Source organism: Rhopilema esculentum, chromosome 14 (assembly GCF_057945365.1).
Source record: "Rhopilema esculentum isolate cy_ngs chromosome 14, ASM5794536v1, whole genome shotgun sequence".
Taxonomy (NCBI): Eukaryota; Metazoa; Cnidaria; class Scyphozoa; order Rhizostomeae; family Rhizostomatidae; genus Rhopilema; species Rhopilema esculentum.
Genome location: NC_142828.1, coordinates 2,332,753 through 2,345,575, shown reverse-complemented (window position 1 = coordinate 2,345,575; position 12,823 = coordinate 2,332,753). Strand labels below are relative to the sequence as shown.

General features: G+C 36.1%; 2 protein-coding genes across 2 annotated transcripts; both read right to left on the bottom strand.

The window, feature by feature from the left end:
- Positions 1-1,220: 1,220 nt before the first annotated feature.
- LOC135696012 (uncharacterized) lies at positions 1,221-7,403 on the bottom strand. Its single transcript, XM_065215271.2, has 4 exons — positions 5,884-7,403; positions 5,030-5,086; positions 4,675-4,748; positions 1,221-3,006 (listed from the first exon to the last, which is right to left on the bottom strand). The coding sequence occupies exons 1-4, from the start codon at positions 6,206-6,208 to the stop codon at positions 2,626-2,628; spliced, it is 837 nt and encodes a 278-aa protein (XP_065071343.1). The 5' UTR covers positions 6,209-7,403; the 3' UTR covers positions 1,221-2,625.
- A 204-nt stretch (positions 7,404-7,607) lies between these two features.
- Positions 7,608-12,822, bottom strand: LOC135696013 (golgin subfamily A member 7). The gene is made up of 5 exons (XM_065215272.2): positions 12,684-12,822; positions 11,241-11,357; positions 10,711-10,863; positions 10,250-10,351; positions 7,608-9,188 (listed from the first exon to the last, which is right to left on the bottom strand). Exons 1-5 carry the CDS (start codon positions 12,696-12,698, stop codon positions 9,165-9,167), a joined length of 411 nt encoding a protein of 136 aa, XP_065071344.2. The 5' UTR covers positions 12,699-12,822; the 3' UTR covers positions 7,608-9,164.
- Position 12,823: the final 1 nt, after the last annotated feature.

Below are 12,823 nucleotides of genomic sequence, written 5' to 3'. Positions count from 1 at the left end.
CGCCACTGTATGCAGAGGACCCAATACTCTAAAAATGTGTTAATTCACAGTTTGAGCAATAAAGTCGTTAGCATTGCCCATTAGCATTGCTTTTAGATTTCAATTTCCTTCTGAGGAAAAATGACTTCCCTTTTTATCATGTCTATATACGTTGCCAAAAGTTCTATTTGTTAAAACTTCAACTCTAGATCGAGGCAGGATTAAAATTATCAATTGTAATCCACATGTCAAGGGATGGAGTCAGGCACCGCGCACCAATCTAAAAGTTGATGGGCTGATCGAGAATTTTGAGAACGCCGGAAAACGCCATTTTAGAAAAAATTGATTCTTTCCTCTTATTTTTTATAAACAGTCCAATTCAGAGAAGATATCAAATACTATAAAATTGATTTAACAAGATAAGACTCCAAGAAAATGAACAAAAAAGGGTGCCTAGTCAAAACGAAAACGAAAAAAGCTACTACATGGGATCCGTTGAAAAAACTTCGAATTTGCATTAGAGTAAATTTTCTTAAAATTTCTAAACAATTATTGCAAAAAAGTGGGGGGAGGGCTATAGCCCCTGCCAGCCCGATGGCTGCGCGGTGCCTGGATGGAGTTCTGGAGGTGTCGATAGAAGATCCTTTTTCACTGATTGATTTGACTGAAAGATTTTTCTCAGATGAGTTTACATCTATTAGAATTGATAGCTACTTCTCATTTCCTCGCTCAATTAACGCTGTTTCTCTACAGGGTTCTGTCATATCTTCTGTATTCTTCATTATTTTCATCAATTTTTCGCCTCATTTATAAATTATCATTCCTTTGCTAATGAAACTTATTTGAGGACAACTTTCTACTGACTTTTTTTTTGTTTCCACAAATGGCACTGACACTGACTTGGATCATTTTCTTTTGACTTCCTTTTGACAAATGGGCTATCCTTTATCATCAAACTTTAACTCAAAATTTAATCAAGATAGGTCTTTCTATCAAAGCTAAAATTGACAAACTTGATGTCGCTTCTCTCTCCCAGGATCTGATTCTTTTCCTTTATTAGGACATTTGCTATAGGCCTCGAGGCCCCCCCCCCCCCCCCCAGTGTAGCTGACTAAAAAGCAACTAACAGGTATTTAAGAGTTTCGTTGAAACATTTGAACTATTTGCCCACCCTAAATAACAATCCAAGTCCACCTCTTTGCACCCTGAAAAACTTCCCGGTCATACATTAGATTATCACTGTATCTAAATTCTTTATTCGCATCAATTCTGGATCAGTACTCACATTTCATAGATGTTTCTCAAGATAGTGACTCAAATTGACGATTTAAATGGAAAATTCTTTGTTTTAAACAATACCACCAGACTTTGATTCTCCAAAGGTTTATTGTTTTTCGCATTTCGTCAATTCTTCAGTATTTTCACGAACCCTGTAAACTTTCATCAACAACTCTGAATTCTTTAAAATTCGTCTGTTTCGACATTCGAAGCATGTGACTCTCATCATGTCGTCAGAAAATCAAAGTACAATTTGTGATCAAAATTAGATTTGAATACCTTTTTCAACTTAAATTAAATTGTCATGCAAACTGTATCACTAAAAATACTCACAATAAGCAGCCCTTGGGTACTCCCATTATAGCCTAACAAGAGGGTCTTTTCAGGGTCAAAGAGGGCCAAATCTTAAGTATTAACAGATTACCCTCAAATGGTGGTCTTTTTTACATTAACCCTCAAATGGTAGCATAAGAGCCAAGATCTGTCAGGCCTTAATGGGAGTATCCCTCCCCCTCCCGGGATGTACTCTTATAGGGTTATAGCCATGACTGTTCTTAGGGGTAGGGGGGGCTAGTGTCGCACAGATTAAAAAATTCTTTGTTCCAATGAACAGCACCTTCTATTCCTATTGTTCTAAAATAATGGTGCCAACTCAATAATTCTATCCTTTCTACGGCATTCCACAAGTACCTTGTTAAATTTTCGACAGTCTTGGTGGCTGTGTATTTTGTCAGAAGAACCAAAAGATTGATTAAATCTCTCTTAAGCTAAATTGTCAGAACAAAGTGGAATTAAATAGTTAACCTGAAAGGAGCAGTTGGTAACGAGGATGCTTATAATTTAACCAAAACTTCAGGACACTTTTTGGAAATTTGCAGCAATCAAACCATTCAGGCTTGTGGCAACTATTTCACGAAAGCACCAAAAAATCCCTCACTTAATTATAGCTTCTAAAATGTGTTAAAGTTGTTATTACATATTTGATTCACTTCAAGTGCTACATTTATCGACATTTTGTACAAAAGTGGATTAATAAAATATTTATGTAGAAATATTTGAAATTCAAGCAGGGTAGACTGCACTCAGAGAGGGGAACAGGGACAATGCGCCGAGAAAAACGGCATCACACTAGTAAAACGAAGAAAAATGCTCAGTTCCGCGCGGGCAAGGGGACTACTGCCCCCGCTGTCCCATGGCACAGGCGTCCTTTAATTCAAGTTCGTCAAAGATGAACAATTTGTAGTCATTAAATTTAAAATTTCCACCGTACAATCCCCTCTCATGTCTTACCAACGAAATTTAAGCAATAATTGTCAGTCAAGACTGAAGAATTAAATAGTACATTTTTTTGAATATAATTGTAATTCTTTATGAAACCGAAGATCTTCGTCGAACTGACATTTGGCTGCCTGACCTGCTTCGAGTAGAGAAAGCTCTCTTCTTTCTGTCAAGCAGCGTTTCCCTCATTGCGTGTTCAAAGCTCGTCTGCACAGCAACATTCGCAGCAGCAGAAACTTCAAAATAGACACAACCATAATCCCCTGCAAGCTTTTCTGCAGCGGATTTGAGAATGCACCTTCGCTCGTCCATATCACCTTTAGTGCCAACAATAATCACAGGCACATCAGTTAGATTGTTTATCTCTTCGAGTACTTTTTGGACATAACAATACGACAAAAAGTCGATGATCGAATATGCCAATATTATGCAGCTCCCAGCTTCTCTTAATATTCTGTCAAACTTTTTCCCCTACAAAGATAAACAGATCTATAGATTCAGCGACATCATCAAGTATTAAAAGAAATCTAATTGCTTCTTAGGTTCGGAAGCATGTGCATTGTGACTCCTGTAGAGCACAGACGTTTAACTGGGTGAAGTTTAAAGATAAATCAATGACTGCTAGCGTTTATGGACAAACGTTCGTAATTTTGTTCTGTTGACATGACACAATTCTCAAAATGCGAATTGTTTTTCTAAAAATTTCTCATCTCAAGCTGAGCATGTTCTAGCCTCGATCTTATTTTTTGGGCAAAACGAGCCTCAGTGTTCTTATAAAAATAGAGCACAGTAGATGACAGCCTAATGAATAAAAAAAAGAATTTTAAATGACAACAGCACAATTAGAAAATATCATAAGTTTTAGAATGATGTTTCCTATTAAACCAGCCTCCGAAAAGTGCGTGAAAAAGATTTTCACAAAAATGAGATATATATGCATGATTCCCATGGCTTTAATTCGAAACTCAAGAATGAATATTATTTGTAAGTGGTGTAAAATGCGACGAGAAAATTGTTTTCTGTTCCAGCTTCCGCCACACTCTTTAGCTCATTTAAATTCATATCAATCGGCTATGTAGAAGAACTTAACTGTTACTTTGCTGGTTCGCAATTTTTAAAGCTAATCGGCTGATACTTGAAGCACTCTGTAAAGAATCGTTAGTGCGTGTTTTGTTGTTTCATTTAAAAATTAGTTTAACATTCAAAATATGGAACTTAAAATACTAAGGAAGCTTCTAGGACTATTTTTTAATTGGGAAATTTCCACTCTAAGATAGTTGTCTCGAAAAACCTCTCAATACCTACAAACGCAAGTTGGGCGGATATGAAGAATCCGGGGAGGTATCATGTTTTACTTGATTTCATATTTTTAGGAGAGCGTTCCACTAGGCTACCTGTGATTCGTTGATGCAGTCAAAAAAACTCCCTGAGATGTATGACATGACGTTAATCGAATCATCCCTACCGGATTTTTCACCATCGCCAGGAAGTTGTGTGTTGCATGGCAAAAGGTAGCGTTTATGTATGATTATCTCAACGGGTGAAATAGAATGAAAAAGCAAAATGAAGTAGTAAACCAGGCGCATTATACGGAAAGGGAAACATAAGAATATGAAATTTTGGAATAACTTCAACCAACAAGACCCCTGTTTCAGTAAATTCTTTTGCCAATATGTCATGTGCTTTGAAGTAAGTGAGAACAGAGAAGTCATAAAAAATCTGCGCGAAGGTTTCACGGATAGGCTACCCTAAAATGAGTGACAAAGAAAATGCTACCGATACGGCGTTGATTAAATATTTGACCCCCGTCATTTAAGGTGTCAATTCAAAATTTTATATAATCTGCTATCAGACTGCATTGAAATACATTGCAACTATATAATAGAATCATGTTGCTTCGAAGAAGAGGAAGGGTCGGAAAAGTAAAATCTGCATGCACGTCATTCAAAATTGGACGAAAGCCCCGGTTTGGGAAAATGCCCATATTGGGTAAATGCAGCAGGTGTTCGCCGTTTACCAAAAATATTATCATTGCCAAAGGGTAAGAGTAGCTAAATATCATGGTGGCAAAAAGTTCAGAGAGATGTTACCCTTACCGCAATATACGCCTGGTCTATAACAAAAGCTATAAAAACTCACCCAAGAGGTCATACTTGTAATTTGAAGATCAACAATACCTCCGTCTAAATTGACTTTTCTTCGATAACATTCTTCTGTTAGAAGAGAAAACAAAATTTAAAACTACGTAGCTCCAACTTGAAAGTTATCGTCACTGTGGATTGAGGTGACCTCAAATCATGTAGCAAGATTGCTGCAGTTTCGGAATTTCAGTCGAAAATGAGACCCTGTTGGCAGGCACATCCCCGGATAGTCAGTGAATTAGCTAAACCCCCGGGGTAACAGCACTGGTTGTATGGTATTTCCACCAAATTTTCCAATAAAGGGTGATATTGGACGGAAGCATATTTTTAAAAAAATGATTCATAACACTCGCCTTCACTGGACTGGTATTCATGTATGTATCGTCCTGTTAAAAATCGAACAACTGCAGCTATTGGAAGAAGAGAGACGTTCTTAGAAATTCAAGAGAGCTCATAAGTAAAAGGTACAAGCACTAACATTTTCTGGTCTTCATAGATCAATAAACCAATTTTTTACGAGATATCGAGCGCCTACAGCCAGATACATTGATCATAGGGCGTGCAGGAAAAATTCTCAATCTCGTTGTGCAGTGTCCCAGGCACCGCGGAGCGTTGAGAAAAGTGGGTAGTCTAAGAAAAGTGGGGGGCTAAAATCTTATGAAAAGAGGCTTTACTGGTAGTTTTGTACTTAATATTTGGTATTCCATGCTCAAGCCCCCCCCCCACCACCCCCGCCCCCCTGCTCCACGGTGCCTGTGCCCTGTTACGTCTGAAGTATTTCGAAGGTAGAGGTGCATGAAGCGAGGGGCACTTTGCCTCAGAAAGAAGAATATTTTTCCAATCTCAGAAAGTGGCATTTTGAAAAGTATTGGCCCCACATCCCCAGCCCGAAGTTCGTCCGTGCACTTGCCGTACTATGAAGGCTGGGTTGTTTATTAAAAAATCACTTCAAAAAATCAAAACAAGTAATTACCGATATTAAAAGTGGCTTTGCAGCAATTTCGAAGGAGGAAATTACAGGGCCGTAAGATCTCTGAGAAACCGAAATCAAATATGCTTTTCCACAGCTGACTTTGTAATTATTTCAGATTTCAAACCCCTTATGTTAAAAAGCCAGCTTAAAAAACAAGGCTTCGTGGTTGCACAAAAGTACAACAATTCTCACTATAGTGAAACGTCTCTCAATAACAAAGAAAAGTGTACATACCTGTCTTGCCAATGCCTGAATTACCAATAACAAAGATTTTACAGGGATCTTTGGGCTTCAGCTTCTCAGTTTGAGACCCTGCATCACCCTCGGGTTTGCAGGGGACCTTCTTCTTCTTCCATGAGAAGGTACGAGAAAATGCCCTTTTTAAAACCACTGTGCCCCCAGATGAACTCTTTATATCTTGCGCAAAATCATATTCGGATGCTCCGAGAGAGCTGCATGCAAGACTCTCCTCGGATCCAGAACAGTCAGACAAATCCTGAGCATCACGTACATCGACAAACGATCTGAATTTCTTTCGTCCCAGCAAGTTATGCGGCATCTTGTTTTAAAGAAACCTCGGCAAAAACCAAAACTTATATTGAAAGTTTTACTAAATATAGAATAGTTAAGCCAATGTTACTAAATTCAAAACCAGATGTTGAAATGCCAAATCTCCTGAAATTCAAACGCATGTTAATTTTACGTATGCCGTCAAAAATATTTGCCAAATTTCCACAGAGGTGTTAAACAAGTTGCCAATGTAGTTGTTCAAAGTATAAAAAGCTCCGTCAGCTAAATTGTTTTTGGTTCACTTGAGGAGTGAAATTGTGAGCTGTTTTGAAAAGCATGTCTTTTCTTTTACATTTGAGGCGAAAATAACTAGGAAAGGTGTCAATGGCACTTGTTCTTTTTTGTTTATTGTGGAATTGAGACTGGGCTGAAGAATAAGAGAAAACGTCACCACCTTGTTAAGTTTCAAAGGAAGGTTTCAAGGACAAAGTTTCCTGTTTGGCATGAGGGAATACGAAAAATGCGTGTCACTTGATACGTCTGATGTATTTACATAAAAGTTTTCTATACTGCTGAACAACGTAAAGTCGTACTCCAGATAAAATGAACTTGCCCTGAGACTGATTTCTAATATCTAATAGATTTTCTTTCTTATTCGAGTCAAAGGACCCCGAATAAGTCGGACATTCTTTTAGTCACGCCATTTCCTTACATCCCTTGAATCAAGATAAAATAAGAGCTCTCGTCTATAATAAGAGATCTTTTTGGCTCTTCTCTCGTTTGCAGTTCTCTTATTTCATTTTGCTTGAAAATATATCGAGGATTCAACTGCATACCAAACGTCTTGCTTATGAAAAAAGTCATGTCGTTCAAGGCTATCTATCAGCTGAGCAAATTGAAAACAAGAGTTCTGTTTAAAATATTGAACAGACTCTCACTTACAGTACTCTGCAAATTGAAAACAAGAGTTCTGTTTAAAATATTGAACAGACTCTCTTAACCTCTAGCAATAAGCTGGCTGGTTATACCAGAAATCATCCGATGCTTGAAGGGGCCCTACTACCAGCACGTGAACCTAGTTACCCTGATCACAAACAGCTTTTATAGACCCTGCAGTATAATATTGCCGGGGCTCTGGATGTTCCGGAGTGGTTTGATAGGAAAATTTCAAGATTGAGAGAGGTTGTCTTTAAAAAGGAAACAACAAATGTGTGAAATTCTTTCCTTTTCGGACCAAGTCGCAACAAATTTTTCCATTTTGGTAATCTGATTTTTTCAGTCGATGAAATGATGGCTACAGGAAGGGTTTAGAATAAAGTATTAGAAATGCTCTACTTATGTTTGTTAAAGAGGACAAAAACCTTGAAGATGGGTGTGAATATTTAACGTAGCCACTACCATTATGGAAAACATGAGTAAAAGGCTTACAAAAAGAAATTGTTCAAAGATTAAAACCGAAATAATACTTTACTCGTTGTAAGAACATCAAATAAAGTATTAAAAAGACAATATAATATACAATTGCATGCAAATCTAATCTAATTAATACAATTAATTGAAAGTTAACAAATAACTACAAGAAAAAAATATACTGAAATCGCAAAATTCTTTGGGTCTTTCATTGTGAAATTAAGGCACAATTAATAGAGGCGCAATTTGAAGAAGATGTGGATGTAAAAGCCTCAAGATGTCCCAACGTAATAATGATGGAGAGACAAGGAGAGCCGTTCGTAATTCTTGATAACGGTAGGATTTTTCTCGCGTTGCTGGCATGAATTTAGAAAGTTGGTCCATTCCAATAATAAGATGGACCTAGTGGAGGATTTCCGCCCCGACTATGAAACAAATGAAGCAATGAAACAAAACACGCTTGGTTTCTCGTTGCCTTTTTATACAGCTGGAGGACGGCGACACAGATGGGCATGATGTACATCCACGAAGTAATGAAAGCCATCGGATTGCAAAGCTTGATCAAGAATTTGTACGTTTGATGCGACTGATCCAGAGACCAACAAAGCTTTGCAGACAAAACTGGCTAAAATTTGTTCCGACTAAGCATATTATATTTGTATTCAAGTCATGTTAGATTATGATCAAATGATACAGATTATAATATATCTCATAGTTTGAAATCATGAAATGGCTTGTTCTGATTTTAAATCATCTTTCCCTGAAATTTCCTAAATATTTCCTCAAAAGTTCCAATTTCTCCAAAATTCCTTGATAGATCTCAACATCTCAAAGCTAAAGAAAATTTCCACAAAAGCTAGCGCCCTGCCAACTACCACAACAGGTCTCAGGTGGATCTCTTTCATAAACCTTCCAGGTGGACCAAAGAAAGGGCATTTGTCAGGTATCCAAGGCAATTTTCGTCATATTTACTAGGGGGAGGGGGCAATTTCCACTCAAGCCCCAGTGATCGCCCATTGTTTAAGATAACAGACTATTTACCACTTCTTTTTATAAACAAAGGCACGACCACCAAGCTGGTATCCCTTTGAAAAAAGCTACGGGTAGGAATAGCATAGAGCAATGGGTTATAAATATTCACCTTATGAAGTAATACCTATTTGATTTACTTCAAGCTATAGAAAGAAAAACAGCAAATCAAATTACAGAGATAGAGTTAAGCAAAGACCCAGACAAAGTTAAGTATACGGCAAAAATGTTTAAAGCCAGTTGTTGCATGAGATATAATTGCAAATGCTGATAATTGTTGATGTGTGCCAAAGAACACACTAGCATAAATTATAAGATTTTGCAAACATGGCTTTGGAGTTCCCTAGCTTTGAATATGCACTAGAAATAAGTTAATTCAATGACACATTGTGGTTCATTAAACTAAAAAGTGTCCTTTGGCAACCTATCTTGGATTGATACTATACATCAAATAGGTACAAAGCAGCAATCTTAACATCTGTTGGAATGTCTTCGTTCACTTTTTCCCAAGGTAGAAAATCAATCCAAAACCACAGCCATCCAGTCCTTGGCTGTAAATTTTTTATTTACATTTGTACACAAATTTCTATCTATAAAATGATGTCAAGGAAAGTCTAGATAATTAGTCGATGAAAAAAGCATGGTAAATTTATAATTATGGTTAAAATAAAAATTTCAACATTGTCATTTTTTTATTTTGACCAGGCCATTTTTATTGTTTTAGATTAGAAACATGTTACAGAGTTTTTAATCTAAGACAACAGACTGCTTAATTGAATGATATAAATGTTATCTCAATACAATAAAACATGTTTCTTTGTCTGATAGTGCAATTGGATTGTCTCTTGATTAATTTTACTGGTTTAAAAGCTCCTCTTTCATCAATTATTCTTATAAACATAGTACAGTCTGACAATTACTGGAGCTCTAGCAATATGTGGGGGCATGTGTCCCTGGTTCCTCCAGTTCCGAGGAGCCTGGATCAACTACCTACTACATTAAAAATAAAAGGACCCTCAAAAAGAATTCCAAATACAGATTGTTTCAAAATTTCTCGGTTTCAGCAAACCTATCATCTATTTCCTTTTGACAATGAAATTATTCATCTGGGCAAAACAAAAGAATTACCCCAAAGGGAACACATCTCATGCAAATCATAATCTCCTAGATTTGTTATAAAGATTGCCACTTGTAATATGAGAAACGAAAATTTTCATATCAATGCACAATGTACATAAAAGAATTGTATTATAAAAACTGCAGTCATAATATAATTCATGGTACCTTCAATTTGATAATTTATAGTTTCCTTATAGTGGGTAGTGTATTGAGGAGAGGCTGCTAATGTAAAAGCTGGAGCCAGTGAAGATGAATGATACAAAGCCAAGAAACAAGTGTATATGAAACTTATCTGTGATAAACAGACACATTCAGCTATTTCAAGAAAGAACCAGTGCCAGATTAAGTAAGCTGAAACCCAAAAAGATAAGCTAATGATAAACTGAACTCTCAATATTTTAAATATGGCATAATGTCAAATGCTAAATTTATACATGCCAAAAATGAAAGTGGTAAAATAACTACAAGGTTTCTTGTTCCCCTAAGGTTATGGCAAATGAGCAACAAATCAAACAACCATTGTAAAGGATACAACACGAAGACCCCTCTCCATTGGATTGACAAGCATTAGACCTCTCGGAACATAAACACTTTCATTTTGCTCATTGATGTATGCAGCCAGTTTTTTCATGCACTAAAAAGCAAAAGATTACAAATAAAGAGTTTCTTAAAAGCAATCATGTAATTGGTGAATAATGGCTGAGGTTTCAAAAAGACCTGATGAAAATTGGTTCTAGAAATGAAAAACAATTTTTTTGCTGCTAAATAAACTAAAATATGGTGCTTTCCGTTTGCCATTCAATAAATAAATTGCTATGTTGCTAAATGAAACTAAAGGAGAATTTTCTATTATTCAATTATCAGTTGTCATTCAAATAGGCAAACTCTTTTCTTTGGTTTTGCACACTTGCTTTATAATCTATTACACACAATTTTTAAAATAAAATCAAAATAAGATAAAGCAACTTCTTCTGACACAAAAAGAAAACTTACTTTATCATAATGGGTGTTACAGCATGCATAAACAAGATATGCAGTTAGGCAAGCGAAACATCCTTGAGTGTAGGTTCTTAGACCAATCTTTTCAGCATTATCAAAAATGCTATTGACTTTCTTCAATGTTTCTTCAAAGTATGATTGGGGAAGCTAAAATAGCAGATCAAGCATATACATTTTAAAAATGATCATAACAAGACGGTAAGTCATCAGGGCTTGAGTACAATTGCCCACCTAATTATCATGTTAAAAAAGATCCTCTATTCTATGCTTTTTATGCATTGGTATGTACGAAAGAAAGTTTAAAAATCATTTAGAATTGGTAGAAACACTAAAAACATTAAAATATGGTTGAATGAGTCATCCACAGAGGTTAAAATGTTATCAATGCAGCTGACAATTGTCATTGTTACAATAAGAGCTATTCTTGGGGTGAGGGGGGGGGGGAGGGAATACTCTTGAAGGATGTATACCTAGAAAGTACAGGCTGTGGTTTAAGGTATAGAAAAAGTAGCACTTCTTTTCACCTTTCCTTCCAATTCTAATGGATATTTGACTTGGAATCTAACAGCAGTGCCTTGTGTGAAATCCCTTTGCACAAACACTCGTCTTATGTTTGCCTGCATTGGAGATCTGTCAGATCTCTGCAACAAATGAAACACATTCTCTGTTATCTATAAATTACATACATACCGAAATGTACTATTTAATCACAGCAAAAAGAATTTTTGTGGGCTAATGTCTTTCAACTAGGAAATGTCTCTGTTTAATGGAAGTGAAAATTTTTGAAAATGGTTTTTATTCATGTAAAATACTATTTTCAACCTTTTTATTTGTTGAAAAAATACTTATATACACTACCAGGACAAAAATATTGCAACACCCGCGAAGGCGATAACTGGAAGATCATGGAAAATCTTTTGTTGTTGTCTGATTGAGCTATTGTTTTGTCAGCCAATGGCGGGCAAATAAAACTGCAAATTCAATGAAGCCTTAATTTGAATTTCCATTTTCATTTTTCAAAATTTTAAATCAATAATTCAAGTAACTTTTAATTAAACAATTTTAATTAAACAAACATTTTGTGGAGGTGCTTCTGACTGATAAGTGTTGAAAATTGCTTTGGAATTGATGCAAAAATTTGTTGATGAAATGCACTGGTATTCTCCTTCATTCTGCATAAAGTCAGTTCTTGTTTGGACCTCAGAGAACCTCATGAATTTCAAATCCGATCATTTTCATTGGCAACACAAAATAATTGCTTATTTTAAGGTTAGGCATTTGTGATGGCCGAAGAAGGACAAGAAGCTTACAGATTCTCAAGGAGTTTGTGTTAAAATGGCCTTGTAGGGGGGATGTATTACTTTTTATGAAAAATATTGCCTCCCTCATTTCCCTAGCATTGATTTGATTTCACTAAAGAGACTGTTTTGCATTCTTCTGACATATTTCTGGCATTAACTCACACATTGGTAGTTGACAATTTACCAATTTAAATAGGCCTAAGAGCTCAAAATTACCCAAGTGTTGCAATACTTTTGTCCTGGTAGTGTTAGTTAGCAATGAAGCTACAATTTGAACTGACAGCTCTTTCTGAGCCTTTCAAGTTAGTATTCCAGGGTAGGCAAGTGATAGTTCTATTACCGCAGTGCCCCTTAAAAATCAGGGCATTTGAATGATGGTAAACGTAACCAATCTGAATAAAAAACTATCAATTGGCCTTTTACATTTTTAAGAAAGGCAAATAAAAAGTAAGCCACAAAATTCAAGGTTCTAGCTTATTTGGAGTCCACACTGTATAAGACAAAACTTAAATTTGAAATATCAACTTTGAAAATTTCCAGTTTAAAAGCAGCTGTCGGGCATTTTGAGCAATCAAATTAAAGCTCAAAATTATGCATTTTCTTTTTAAACTAAAACAAGCCTTTGAAAGGAACAAAAGTAGTTGAAAACAAGGGAAAGTTACTTACCGCATCCGACTCCATCTCTGATTTATTTTCCCAATACAACCAAGATGCTTCATGTAAACATTATTTCCCAGACAACATTGCGGCCATTTGGACTTGGCATAGGCCTAGAAAATCAAACTTCAAGTTCACTTGTCCTCAAA